The sequence below is a fragment of the Podarcis melisellensis genome, assembly GCF_964234715.1.
Source record: "Podarcis melisellensis genome assembly, chromosome: 4".
Lineage (NCBI taxonomy): Eukaryota > Metazoa > Chordata > Lepidosauria > Squamata > Lacertidae > Podarcis > Podarcis melisellensis.
The window spans coordinates 101,243,079-101,257,780 of NC_138531.1; the positions used below are offsets into that span (position 1 = coordinate 101,243,079).

General features: G+C 47.4%; 1 protein-coding gene across 1 annotated transcript in view; it reads right to left on the reverse strand.

Annotated features, from left to right (window-relative positions):
* Positions 1 to 13,997, reverse strand: part of LOC309368831 (uncharacterized protein) — a gene marked incomplete at its 3' end in the record, with an annotated part of 138,170 nt that extends 124,173 nt beyond the window's left edge. The window contains exons 1-2 of the mRNA XM_081909137.1: positions 13,396 to 13,997; positions 13,118 to 13,199 (exon numbers count right to left, since the gene is read on the reverse strand). Coding sequence (XP_081765263.1) covers positions 13,118 to 13,199; positions 13,396 to 13,797 — 484 coding nt within the window. The 5' untranslated portion in view covers positions 13,798 to 13,997. The remainder of the gene's footprint in view (positions 1 to 13,117; positions 13,200 to 13,395) is intronic.
* Between the last annotated feature and the right edge of the window lie 705 nt (positions 13,998 to 14,702).

Below are 14,702 nucleotides of genomic sequence, written 5' to 3' on the forward strand. Positions count from 1 at the left end.
CAGAACCCTGCAGCACCCCTCTGGTCACTTTTCCCCAGGATGAGGAGGAACCATGAAGGAGTCCTCTTTGGGTTCGGTCCGTCAAATCCACCTAACAGTTACCTCATTCAGCCTCATTTTACCAGCTTCCTCACATGAATATCACAGAGGACTCTGTCCAAAGCCTTACTGAAATAGAGATGGACTATGTTGATCAGCAGGCCCCTGATTAACAAAGTTTGTAACTCCATCCAAAAAAAGAAAAGAAGAGGTTTCTCTGGCTTGTCTTGTTTTTGAGAAAGCCATGCTTTCATCCTGTATGCTTATAATGTAAAATCTGCAGATGAAGGGCAAATACATTTTAAAGAAGAATAAATGAGGATATAGACAAGCTGGAATATTTGCAAAGGTAGGTAATCTATGTATTTATTTAATCTGTAAACCACCCGACCCAGTGTTGCCAACTTGAATAAAATATTGGTGGAGGGCCAGGTAAGTCCCGCCTTGCAATATCAATCACAGGATGCATGCACACCATTTGAATGGCAATGCCTATAATGGCAGCGACTTTTTAAAAAAGTAATATTTTGCGCCCATAGTTCAATTTCTCAGCAGCTCCCCTTGCCCCGGAGAACACTTTTAGCATTTCATCACCTCTACCTGTGGCATTGTTCAGCAGTGGGGAAAGCGACCTCTTCACACCGGATGTCCATTTGGTATGACCCTTTCCAGGTTTTTTCTTGCTCATTGTGTTTGTCTTTCATTTGTTCTCCTGTGTGTGTTGCCAGTAGAAGCCACAATTCTGTGGGTACTCTAGGTGGCGCAGAAAGCACCTAGAAGCTCCCTAAAGGTTGAAGTGCCGATCAGACTTCAGTTTTGCGCTCTATTAATTCCAATTAGGAGTACTGGGGGTGGTTCAGATTCTGGGGCAGTGCTTTTGGCCAGCAGAGGGAATCACAAGGCCAGCCTACTTTCCCTTTAAAGCAAACTTCGGTCTCCAGCTGTTTTTGGACTACAACTCCCATCATCCCTTGCTAGCAGAACCAATGGGGAGGGATGATGGAAACTGTAGTCCGGGAGCTGTTGGGGACCCAAGTTTGGGAAAGCCTGCTTCAAAGCAGCTTTTCCATTTTCCCCGCAAAGATGGGACCTGTCCATGTTTGTATCTTCTTGTATTTTGTTTTTCTCATGACCTTTGTGCGGTTTTTAAAAATTTCTTAAAAGGGCAAATTGATAGTGAAATTGTATGCCAAGTAGCGGAAGAATAAAAGGTTGCATTTGAAAAATACACAAAGAAAACCTGGGGGGTGGCCTCCTCAAATATTTTAGGGGGGAGCAAAGACCCCTAGGAATTTAAGAGTGGTTGTATTCATACACCCACACATCTCAGAATGCTTAAAACATAAAAACACAACATAAAAACACAAAACACCACATGTTAAAACAGTATTAGATGTCAATAAGAAATAGGCCTGGTTAAAAAGGTGTGGATTTGCCTGGCACCTAAAGCTATATAATGGTTTTTCTGACCTTTGTATGGATTCTTTGGTGGGAAGTGAGAATGGAGCTCTGACTGAAACTCTTTCCACATTCCACACACTGATAGGGTTTCTCCCCTGTATGAATTCTTTGATGGGAAGTGAAATTGGAGCTATCAGTGAAGCTCTTTCCACAATCCACACACTGATAGGGTTTCTCACCTGTATGAATTCTTTGGTGGGAAGTGAGATGGGAGCTCTGACTGAAGCTCTTTCCACATTCCATGCACTGATACGGTTTCTCTCCTGTATGAATTGTGTGATGGGAAGTGAGAGAGGAGCTTTTCCTGAAGCTCTTACCACATTCCACACACTGATAGGGTGTCTCCCCTGTATGAATTCTGAGATGGGAAGTGAGAGAGGAGCTTTTCCTGAAGCTCTTTCCACATTCCACACACTGATAGGGTTTCTCCCCTGTATGAATTCTTTGATGGGAAGTGAGACTGTGGCTGTGAGTGAAGCTCTTTCCACATTCCACACACTGATAGGGTTTCTCCCCTGTATGAATTTTTTGATGGGAAGTGAGATTGGAGCTCTGACTGAAGCTCTTTCCACATTCCATACACTGATAGGGTTTCTCCGCTGTATGAATTCTTTGATGGGAAGTGAGATTCTGGGTGTGACTGAAGCTCTTTCCACATTCCACACACTGATAGGGTTTCTCCCCTGTATGAATTCTGTGATGGGAAGTGAGATTGGAGCTCTTTCTGAAGCTCTTTCCACATTCCACACACTGATAGGGTTTCTCCCCTGTATGAATTCTGTGATGGGAAATGAGATGGGAGCTCTGACTGAAGCTCTTTCCACATTCCACACACTGATAGGGTTTCTTCCCTGTATGAATTCTTTGATGGGAAGTGAGAAAGGAGGTCTTCCTGAAGCTCTTTCCACATTCCACACACTGATAGGGTTTCTCCCCTGTATGAATTCGTTGATGGGAAGTGAGATGGGAGCTCTGACTGAAGCTCTTTCCACATTCCACACACTGATAGGGTTTCTCCCCTGTATGAATTCTGTGATGGTAAGTGAGATCGGAGCTCTGATGGAAGCTCTTTCCACATTCCACACACTGATAGGGTTTCTCCCTTGTATGAACTCTCTGATGCTTAGTGAGATCGGAGCTCTTCCTGAAGCTCTTTCCACATTCCACACACTGATAGGGTTTCTCCCCTGTATGAATTCTTTGATGGGAAGTGAGATTGGAGCTCTGACTGAAGCTCTTTCCACATTCCATACACTGATAGGGTTTCTCCGCTGTATGAATTCTTTTATGGGAAGTGAGGTTGGAGCTTTCAGTGAAGCTCTTTCCACATTCCACACACTGATAGGGTTTCTCCCCTGTATGAATTCTTTGATGGGAGGTGAGATTGGAGCTGTTCCTGAAGCTCTTTCGACATTCCATGCACTGATAGACTTTCTTTCCAATGATATTTTGTTGATGCGAAGTGGAATGGGAGTTTTGACTGCAGCTTTCTCCACACTCCAATTTTTTACGTGGCTTCTCCTCCCTGGGGATTTTATCGTGGTCACCTTTGTTCTCAATTTCTGATTCATCACAATCTGCAATGGAGACAAAAAGGGATTAGAGCCTCAGGAACAAATGGAGAAGAACTCAAGGGAGTTGGGTGTGTGTTCATTACCTGTGTTGTTGGTCATTAACCAACATATTTATTATGAGATTCTGATGCATTGTTGAATGTTGCTTTGTTTGATTTAAAGTAGTGGTCAAAATTGTGGAAGACTTGGAAAAAAGTGTTGTTCTTTTGGAGTAATATTCTAAATTTATATATCAATGGAAAGATAATTTGATCAAGAATGCAATCAAGAATGCAATCCAACGAAGTTTTTTCAATTACCCATATTCTATCAAACCATATAGCCAAATAACCAGGAAAAAAGGAAGCACAACTTGCTTAGGTTGACTTTTGTCAGTAACTTATGTGATTGCTATCAAGTTGGTCATTTAGTGAGGTTGAAAAACATAATCAAATTTTTAAAATGGCACAAAGAGTTGACTTGTCACCCAGAATGTGATGTAAAATTGTACTATTAGGTTAACAAGGCTACAGTTATGAAGAAATTAGATGAAAGATTGGGAAAAACTAAACCAAAGCTGGCCTTTCTATATTTTTGAAGAGGTATAAGGAGACTCAGTCACTACAAAATCAGACTGGTAAAGGCAGGAAATGTTGGGAAAGAAACATTCTACATAGAAACAGTAAAGATGTTTGTACCTTTAAGAACAGTTTCTGTAAGCTCTGGGTAAATTGGGTACAGCTGGCCATGACTACAAAAGGAGAAAAGCTGCAGTTTGGAGGACTTCCGGGGTGGCGCCATCGGCAATGGCGGACTCCCTCTGAACTGGAGGGACCAGCTCCGCGCGAAACGGGTCATATCCGCTGCGGCGAAGCGGGGACCCTCTAAAAAATCACAGGCAGATGAAGCCTGTGACCATGGGACTCGGCGGCGGGCACCTTTAGCGTCCCCCCAACCCGCAAAGGAATCCATTAACAGGCTCCGAAGCGAAGAGGGGGAAGTGGCGCGGTGCTGTGAGTCTACTGCTTTTTTCATGGAGCGAAGCCACATAGCCGTTGCCGGAGAGCGCTGCCTTTATCCTGGGACAATTTGGCATCTAAAGAATCACCCGTGAGTACTTGAAACTTGAACAATTGGACATTAAGTAAGGATTGGCCAGTAGAGAGGAATTGGACTCAAAATTTTAATTCAATTTGGTACTGAAACGGGAAGGTCTAAACAGGAAGTCAGCCTTCCGTTTCTTTGTAGTCAGAACAAAGCAAAGACAACGTAAACTAGAGCTTAGAAAATTACTTTTAAAGGACTGGTCTTCATCATTTAAAATCGTGGAGCCCCCTTCGGTAGCAGGAGAAGAAGGGGGATTTTCTTTTTTGGATTGTTTAAACCTGCAGAAGTGAGTTTAAAGTAAAGTAACTTTCCACTATCCTGATCCTGGAGCGGAGTGTCAGGACTGACGTTTGAAGCTCATTGACCAGAGACAAATGTTTTTGACAGACAGCTAAAAGAAGAGTAACATAGTGACTCTATTGCAGGGATGTTTGGACTTTCTGAGTCTGGTAATGGGCCGTCAGATGTTTGGAGTTGTGGGGGCTCTTAATTTTGGAGGGCATTTGAAACAGGTGTTGAAATACCACATGGTGTTTAGTTTGGACTATGGAAATGGGGCAGATCTGCTGAAAAGGGTCAAAAACATTACTAAGCTGGATTTCCCACGAGTGAAAGGAAAATATGAAGAAGAGTTGCGGAAGGGACATGGAGGGGACTTGAGGGCCTCGGATATAAGGATACCAGGTTAATGCGCTAGATTAAGGGGGGGAAAGGACTGACAAAATCTGGGACCAGGAGGGAGGGACACTGGATGAAGATTGGATTGTTTTACTTTTTTTCCTTTTATCATTAGCACTGTTTTTAAATAATTGTTGAATGTTAGAAAAATGTTGAAATGGAACTACTTGGTTCTAGTAAAAATGTTTTAAAAATTAGGTTAAGGTTATTAGGTTATGAGAAGATGGTTAAAATAAGATTTAAGTTTTAAGTTCCAAGGTCTGCTATATGACAAGATGAAAACAGATTAAGATAATGTAAGGACAAAATATTATGAACTATGGAAAGTATTTGCTGTGATAATTATTAACTAGGATACAAGAAAGGGGAGGAGGAGGAGGTCAAGGAAAGAAGGTAATGAAAGTTAAAAATTTGAGAATGATGGATGTATTTTTTTCTTTTTCTTTTTTATTTTCGTTTTGCCCTCTTTTTGTCGTTTTTTTCTTTTTTGTAACTTTGAAAAAATCTTTAATAAATATTATTATAAAAAAGGAGAAAAGCTGCAGTTTGAACCTGCCTGCAGGAAAAACACCCACAAGCTTTGCTGTTTGTTGTTTTATAATAAAACTCTTATTTAATTTGGTTTTACACCGGTCTTGTGGTGTCACCGTTTCTGTCATCTGCCACCAGTGGAAAATCCCCCTATAACAGGTGTCAGGGAACTGCCATCGGAGGGACAGGTGGTGGACAGGCTCCAGGAGAATAGGAGAGACTCTGCAGCAGAGCTAAGAACCAGCAGGGGGAGTGCAGGAGTCACAGCGGAGGGGAGGCTCTGGGATACTTCCAGTGATAATAGTGAAGAGGTAACAAGACCCCCCTTAGGAACTCCCACCCTTCGCCGGAAACTGTCACGCAGAGAGTCACGAAGGCGCATGTCAGTCAAACAACTTTTATGCTGGCGTAAGTTCCGTAGACGACCACTGTCAGATTCTACCAGCGACTGACGGAGCCATGCTTTGGGGGCTCCATTAGTGCCTCGGTTTGGATGACCAGCCAAACCCCAGAGGGATCAAGCTTTTATGCACAAGCAGCTCATTATCCCATCACAGCAATCTGACAGTCTTTGAAAGCAGCTTGTGCAAGCAGATGGCATCATGAGCGAACCAGCTGGAACCGGAGGAGCAGGAGCTGGAGCTGGAGCAGGTCCAAGCCTGGAAGAAAGGTACAGGGCGTTGGAGGTCCAGCTCGCGCTGCAAACGGCGAGGCTCGAGGAGAGGAGGGCTCAAGATGCGGATAAGGGGCAAACCACCCCACTTGCCAGAAAGGTGCCTGGATTGGTGCAGAAATTTGGGGGGGATCCCAGGAACTATCAAGCCTTTAGAACGGAGATGCAATATGCTCTCAATCTACTGTTTGATGACTTCCCCGATGAGAACTCTAGAGTGGCGTACGTAATTGGCCATCTAGAGGGAGGGGCGAAGGACTGGGTTCGACCCCTGATGGCAGCCAATAATGAAATCTTAAAGGACACGATGAAGTTTTTTCGCGCCATGGACCTGATGTTTTCCAGCGAGATTGAGCAGGGGGTGGTGCGCAGGCAGTTGATGGCGTGTAAACAGGGCAGCCGATCTGTACGTGAGTACTGGACTTCGTTCACTATGCTGATTCATAGACTGGGGTGGGATCTAGCGAGTGAACCTATTCAAATGCTGTTTGAAGAAGGGCTCTCTCCGGCAGTGAAAGATGAACTTTCCCGGGCGCCCAGGGCGGAGTCTATGGATCAGCTGACTAAATCTGCGCTGTCCATAGGATCGCGCCAAGAAGCAAGAGCTTTGGAAAAGCGGGAAGGAAAGGGGGAACGTTGGAAGGACTTCCGCATTCCAGAGATTCCGGAGCAGTCTTTCCCGCCAGCAGAGCCGATGGAACTTGGAACAGCACACACGCGCGCGCAGTTTCAAACACCAGTGAAGGGCGGAAGAAGGAGGGAAAGAGTGCCAAGAGATGTTATCTCTGCCAACAGCCAGGTCACTTTGCCAGAGTCTGTCCGCAAAGGAAGGGAACTGTTGGGGGGAAGGAGGAAGGAGAAATCACGGAGCAAGTAAAAGCCAACGCCTGGCTGCCAACATCAGGGCACAGCAGCCAGGCCAGGGAGTAGTGAATGTGCCGGAACCTCCAAGACCAGCGCTTGTGATAGAGGTGTTGCTGGAACTGTCAAACGGACACCCACTAAAGATAAAAGCGCTATTGGATTCAGGCAGCTCCTGTAATTTCATGAGTAAGGAGTTTGCAGCTGAACACCAGATACAGACTATCCCATTAAGTAAGCCTTTGCAGGTTACCACGATTGATGGGAGGGAACTGTTGGGAGGAGAAGTGAGCCAACAGACTGTACCAATGATAATGAGGGTGGCAAGACACACAGAACTGATAGCGTTTAACGTAGCCACCTTGGGAGGAGCTCCTATTATTTTGGGAATGAGCTGGCTGGCACTACACGATCCGCTAGTAGGCTGGCATCAGAGAGTGGTTTCCTTTGGATCAGCACATTGCCTAGAACACTGCAAGGAGGGAGAGGCTCAGGCAGGGGCCAGGGCCACTCTAGCAGGGATGGAAGTGATGGACAAGGGGAAGGTGCCACCACAATACGCTGACTTGATTGACGTCTTTAGCGAAAAGGAAGCAGATAAACTGCCCCCGCACAGACCCTTTGACTGTCAAATTACCTTACTCCCAGGAGCACAATTGCCAGTGGGCAAGCTGTATGCAATGTCAGACAGTGAGATGCAGGAGTTAAGGGAGTTCATTGACAAGAACCTCAAGCGAGGTTTCATCAGAGAGTCACGAGCCATGGGGGGCAGCCCAGTGTTCTTTGTGGACAAAAAAAACACGGGTAAACCCAGGCTTGTATGTGATTTCAGGGCCCTAAATGCTGTGTCAGAACCAGTGACTTTCCCTATGCCTAGAATTGATGACATTCTGACACGGGTGAGAAAAGGGAAAATTTTTACCAAGCTGGACCTTAGGGGGGCATATAACTTGATACGTGTGAGAAAGGGGGATGAGTGGAAGACCACTATGTTCACCCCCTTGGGGGCTTTTGAGTACTTGGTTATGCCTTTCGGATTACAAGCGGGTTCGGCCTGTTTTCAATCATTCATGAATCACGTCCTGGGGCCATTGCTCTACAAGAACTGCGTAGCGTTCTTAGATGACGTCCTGGTGTACTCAGAGAATGAGGAGCAGCATGTGCAAGATGTTAGAGAAGTACTGAGCAAACTGCGAGAAAATTGGCTGTGGGTGAAACTGGAGAAGTGCCAGTTTCATACCAGGGAGGTGGAATTCCTGGGGTACCGGTTGTCTGACAAGGGGTTGGCCATGGATCCCAGCAAGGTTCAAGCAGTACTGGAATGGAAAACACCAAAGACCAAGAAGGACGTGCAAAGGTTCCTGGGCTTCGGAAACTTCTATAGGAAGTTCATCAAAAACTTTGCCCATTTAACAGCGCCCATCACGGATTGTCTTAGCAGCAAGAAGAAATTTGTTTGGACGGAATAAGCGCAGCGGCCGTTCGAACGCTTAAAGGAGGCGTTTGCGTCGGAAGAGCAACTTTTGCACGTGGATCTACAACAACCAATGAGAGTGGAGACTGACGCGTCAGACCGAGCGGTGGGAGCCGTGCTTCTCCAGCCGGGAAAAGATACGTGTGAATGGAGACCGTGTGCATTCTTCTCGCGGAAGTTGAACAAATCCGAGAGGAACTACACAGTATACGACCGAGAACTGCTCGCCATTCATGAAGCATTTCGGAGATGGCGGCACTTGCTGATTGGGGCGCAGCACAAGGTTCAAGTCCGGACTGACCACAAAAATCTGGAGTACTGGAGAACAGCCCGAGTGCTAAACCAGAGACAAGTGAGATGGGCCCAGGAGTTCTCCAAATTCCACTTTGAGATTCGTTACGTGCCAGGCTCCGAGAACGTAAGGGCGGACGCTCTTTCCAGGAAACCTGAGTACTTAGAGGGGGAGGGCGCGCCTGAGGCAAGGCATGTAATCCCTGAAGACCGCTGGGTGTGTGGGGCGGCATTGGTGGGGCAGAGAGAACTGTTAGAGGGTACGGAAAACGACGAATACGCCCAAGAGAAACTCAGAGAACTCAGGAAGACAGAGGAGAACACTGGGGGGTTTGAAGAAAAGAACGGGGCGTTGTATTACAAAGGGGCACTGTACATACCCGATGGGGAACTGAGGGGCAGAGTACTCAAGCAGTTGCATGATAGCCCCACAGCGGGGCATTTTGGACAGCACAAAACCATGTGGTTGGTTACCCGGGAGTTTTGGTGGCCCAAGGTGAGGGAGGACGTACAGGAATATGTCAGGGGTTGCGACAGGTGCCAGCGAGCGAAAGGGGAGAGGGTGGCGCCAGCGGGGCTCTTACAACCCTTCCCCACACCAGAAAGGCCATGGGAGGCAGTATCCATAGATTTTATGATGGACCTGCCAAAATCCAAGGGCAAAACGGCTGTCATGGTGGTGGTAGATCTATTAACTAAGATGTGTCATTTTATAGCCTGTTCACATGCGGTCACAGCGGAGGAAACCGCCAAGTTGTTCGTAGAGCATATTTTCAGGTTGCATGGTGCCCCCTTGAGGGTGGTCAGCGACAGAGGGAAACAGTTTACTTCCAGGTTCTGGAGGAAACTTATGAGCTTACTGCATGTGGAAATCAATTTTTCAACTGCCCGGGACCCAGAAACAAATGGGCAAGCGGAAAGGGCAAACGGGATTTTACAACAATACCTGAGGTGTTATGTAAAAGATAGAGAAAATGATTGGGTAGATAAGTTACCTCTGGCAGAATTTGCCTACAACAACGCGGAGAACGTGTCCACAGGGATGAGTCCCTTTCTGGCAAATTATGGGTGTCATCCCCGGGCATTTCCAGGAGAAGGAGGGGAGAGGTGGAGCGTGCCGGCAGCGGAACATTATTTTGAAGAGATGGAAGCGATCCACCGTCAGCTTCAACTTAACTTAGAGAAAGCCAAGGAAGAATATAAAAAGCAAGCAGACAGAAATAGGAGGGAAGGTGAAACTATAAGGGTGGGAGACTGGGTGTGGCTATCCACCCAGGGACTACCGTTCAAGGGAGGGAGTAAGAAACTGAGACCCAAAAGATTGGGACCCTTTGAGGTCATACAGCAGGTCAACCCAGTAGCATTCAAACTCAGACTGCCCAGTCACATGAAATTGCACCCAGTATTTCACAGGTCATTACTGTCGCCGTACTGAGAGGGACGTGAGTGGGGGGAGCGTGAGAGAGAGGTCACCCAAACGCCCGTGATAGAAGAGAGAGAACGTGACATGAACGTGGCAGGAATCATTGATTCCAGGTGGAAGGGGAATCAGGTGGAATATCTGGTAGAATGGGAGGGGGAAGTAGAGTCGGAAAACACTTGGGTACCAGCAGAGGTAGTCAATGACGAGGTTTTAATAGAAACATTTCATCAGCGTTTCCCAAAAAAACCGCAACCCGTGGCACGATTTAGAAGGGAACACTTTGGGACCACCGATGAGGAAGAGGAGTTTGAAGGGTTCCCAGAGTCAGGGGTGGGTGAGGAAACCGACTCTGACGAAGGAGAGGAAGACGGGGAAAGAGACGGTAAGCCGTGGCTAGAAGTGTTTGAATCCTCGGACGACGAGGAGAGTTCCTTCAGGGGCTTTCCGCCCTCACCGCCAGTGGGAGAGGAGGCGGGGGGGTGAAGGGGGCCCTAGGGGGGAGGTGGATGTCAGGGAACTGCCATCGGTGGAACAGGTGGTGGAAAGGCTCCAGGAGAATAGGAGAGACACTGCAGCAGAAGAAGGAACCAGTAGGGGGAGAGCAGGAGTTCCGGAAGGGGAGTCGGAGGAGAGGCTCTGGGATACTTCCAGTGAGAACAGTGAAGAGCTAACCAGACCCCCTTTAGGAACTCCCACCCTTCGCCGGAAACTGTCACGCAGAGAGTCCAGGAGGCGCATGTCCGTCAAACAGCTTTTATGTTGGAGTAAGTTCCGTAGACGCCCACTGTCAGATACTACCAGCGACTGACGGAGTCATGCTTTGGGAGCTCCGTTAGTGACTCGGGTTGGTGGACCAGCCAAAACCCAGAGGGATCAAGCTTTTACGCACAAGCAGCTCATTATCCCATCACATCATGGGAAGGCGTTGTGAGGCCGTAATTAAAGCTAAAGATTACCAAAGGTTTCACCTTTTTTCTTTATGACTGCTGTTCTAATAAATACTCCTTCATAAATGTCATCGCATTACATTCTTCATTAAATTATCTTTCCATTGCTATATAATTTTATGGGATTACTCCACACAAAAGTGGTGTTATGAGCCATCAAACCTCAGAAATACACTTTTCACACTTTTCACTTTCCACAATTTCAGCCAATAGTATAAGTTGTTCATTTTAAAGTGAATGTTCTTTTTACATGGGATCAGATTATTATTATTATTATTTATGTTTCATTTTTACATGTGTGTTGGAAGCCGCCCAGAGTGGCTGGGGGAATGCAGCCAGATGGGCTGGGTATAAATAAAAATTATTATTATTACTACAGTGGTACCTTGATTTAAGAACAGTCCTCTTCCAGAAAAGATTAAGTTTGTAAACCGAGGTACCACTGTATCATCATCATCACCACCACTGCCACTTCTACCTGAAATTCAATAAGCCTAGCTCTTCTTCTCTGGGATGAATTTTGTTTGGCCCAGTCATGGCATCCCCTCCATCTCCAATGTCAGTCATCTCTTTGGTCAACCCAAGACTGACAGGAGCAAAAACAAGAACAGAAAACCTGAAGCTACTATCTTTCCTAACAAGTCTGAAGCTGACATTTAAGATGGCCTGGGCAGTTGAGACCAGCCCAATCATGGTAGAAAAAGGAATAATCTGAGGAAGATTGTTGGAAGAAAAAACTGTAAGTTACTCTTTGTTGTGGGGGTGTTAGGTTCCCGGGTGTTATAGGGGGCGCTGTTGAGCTCTGTGAAAATATCTGAGGTTGGTCCATAGAGGTATTTTTTTAATTTCCAGGCAGATATGACAATCCCACAGGGAGCCTTACCAAGAGAGGCCACGATCCCACGATTCTCCTCCATGACGTCCTTATGCAGAGCTCTCTGGTCAGGAACCAGCAACGCCCACTCTTCATCCGTGAAACAAACAGCGACATCTTCAAAGCACACTGGACCCTAAAAGAAAAAGGGAAATGTCCTCCTCTGAAACAGCAGAAATATGATCTGCTACAAAATGCTCTGTTGCTTCCAGTTTGCCTGATGGAAGGATCCAATTACTCCTCTCCTCTTGAGCTGTTCCACGAAGGTTCCCTCCCAATGCTGTAAAGCCAAATTCAAGGGGTCCATGGGAGCATGGAGAGGGGGAGGATTGGGGGGCAGGCCCCATTTTTCATCCGATGGGGCTGGTTAGGTGAATCCAGGCCACTATTTGTTCCCATTTGTCCACTGCTTAGAAAACAATTTTAGCATTCAGTGATCAATCTACAATTAAAATAAGCCTATTTTGGTCTCCTGGCTCTGAGAGACAAGCAGGGAGGGTGGCTTCTGGCAAAAGGAGAGGGAGCCACCGGTGGTTCCTCCTTCTCCTGACTCACCTTAGCTTCTCAACCTTCCCACTCGCCTCCTTCCTCTTCTGCCTCTGATTCTGCACTGCATTCTGCCACAGAGTCTCCCAGCTCACTAAGCCCTGTTACCATTCCAGCTTCTGACACCTCCTCTTCCCAAGCTTCTCCCTCTGACCGCTCATGCTTCCTCCAGCTCCAATCCTTCGGCTCTGAGCCATCTTCCCTTCCTGGTTCCCCGGCTGCTTCCTCCCACCATTCCTCTGTGCCCAACCAGTCCATGACATTGCTCCATCCCTCAGCCTCTGTCCCCACAAGGCAGCTTCCCCTGACCTGATCTGGTTCCACAGCCGCTGCTTCCCTTCTGCCCCCATGAAAAGGCGGATCAGGAGGTCTTGCCGGCATCCTTCTGCCACCTGCAAAAGAAAAAAGGTAAGCAGGATGCCAGGAGTGCCTGATTCTCTCACAGGTGAAACAGGGCATCTCTAACTACAGATGGGCCTTTGAGAAGGACTTACCTACTGAGAGTATTTGGACGTTTGTGCCCATTTCATGTTTCATCTCCCCTCTTCTGGACCCTTGTTCCCAACTTTCTCCCCCCAAAACAAGATGAAAAGAACCCTCAAATGAGTTGGGAAACCAACAGAATGAGACCAGTAGAGAAAACCCACCTTCCTCCTTACCCAGGGGCCTCTCTCTGGTGTCCAACGGAGGCCTCTCTGCCTCACAGGAATCCAGGTCCATTTCTGCAAAGAGATCCTTTCCCTGAGAAAGAAACAAGGATTCAAAACAGAGAATGGGGAGAAATACTAGAAAGAGAATGACTAAGACTTGAAGGGTGTGAGATCTCATTCCAGGGATGCTTTCCCAGGAAAAGGATGGGCCATCAGCAGACCATTATGGGATGTTCTCTGTCCTGTTTGGAGCCCCTTGGGAGTATCCAGAGGAAAGTCTCTCTCACCTGCTTTCTCTCCTCTGCCTGACTCAGGAGGAAACCTTCGGCCAGGGCCACCGCCTGGGAACTGGTCTCCACTCCGCAGTCCCTCACCCAGCTCTCCATCTCCAGTGGAAGGACAGCCAGGAACTGCTCCAAGATCACCAGGTCCAGCATCTCAGCTTTCGTGTGCCTTTCTGGCTTCAGCCACTGGTGGCAAAGGTGGTAGAGTCGGCTGCAAACCTCTCGGGGTCCTTTGGCCTCCTGGCAGCAGAACTGCCTCAACTGCTGGCTCTGCACCTCTGAGCGGAGGGTGTCCTCCTCACCCAGGATCTTCTGCACTGGGTTTCCCCAGAATCCCCCAGTGCTCCCAGTTTGGATGCCATGGCCCCTTCCTGCTTCAGGGCCAGTTGAGTCTTGCTCATCCATCTGTGCTCTCAGGAAGCCTTTGAGAGATCAGAAGGAACCCTTTGGTCTTCTGCCAAGTTCTGCCCGTCTAAATGAGCAGCTCTAGCAAATCCAACAAAGCAAATACATTGTTCTGTTACAGAATCTGTAGGACGGGGGGGAAATGGGCTGGACTTCACCGCATCTCAGACCATGAGCTATCTTTTTGAAAAGAAAGAAGAGGAGGAGAAGAAATAAGTCTCTAGCCTTCTAGCAATGCAAAATGTGGAGGCAACTGAAGGTATTTCTGTGAGATTAATCACCCTGGTTTCTGCTGCCTCCCAGTCAATGCATGGAGTCAGAACCGACTGACAAGGGAGTCATTTGTATCTTGTGGAAAATGGATGCTTGGCTCTAGTGAGTGTCCTCACTCGGGGGTCCTCAGGAGTTGCTCCTCACCCCCACCCCCACCCTCCCCCCACTCCCCTGCTTCTGTCTCCTTTTCTTGCTCTCCTTTTTCTGCCGCTCTCCAGACAGACTCCTGGGGTGGGGTCCCTTTTTCTTTGCTCTGAGGGCCAGGTATGGGCAGGGCCAAAGACATCTCCTTTGAATTTAGGTATGTAATTTATTATTATTAATAGTATTATTATTCTGTTAGCCAGCTTAACACACACACAGTCATTGATGCCAAGATCCCTGCAGGCTCAGTGAGGAGCAGCGCCCATTTCCGGCTGCTTTCCCAGCCACAATCCCTTTGGGACAGAGAGGATGTGGTCCTGGGATGCCATGCTCTGGGTGCGAGGGGATTGCTGCAGTGGCCTCCGTGGGGAGCTGCCCTGGGAGAAGAGTCAGAAACTGGTCCCCAATGCAGCAGCCAGATTATGGGCTGGGATCCCTCTCTTTATCACTGGCCTCTCTTTCCTACTTTTCCTTCCTTCCTGCCCGTT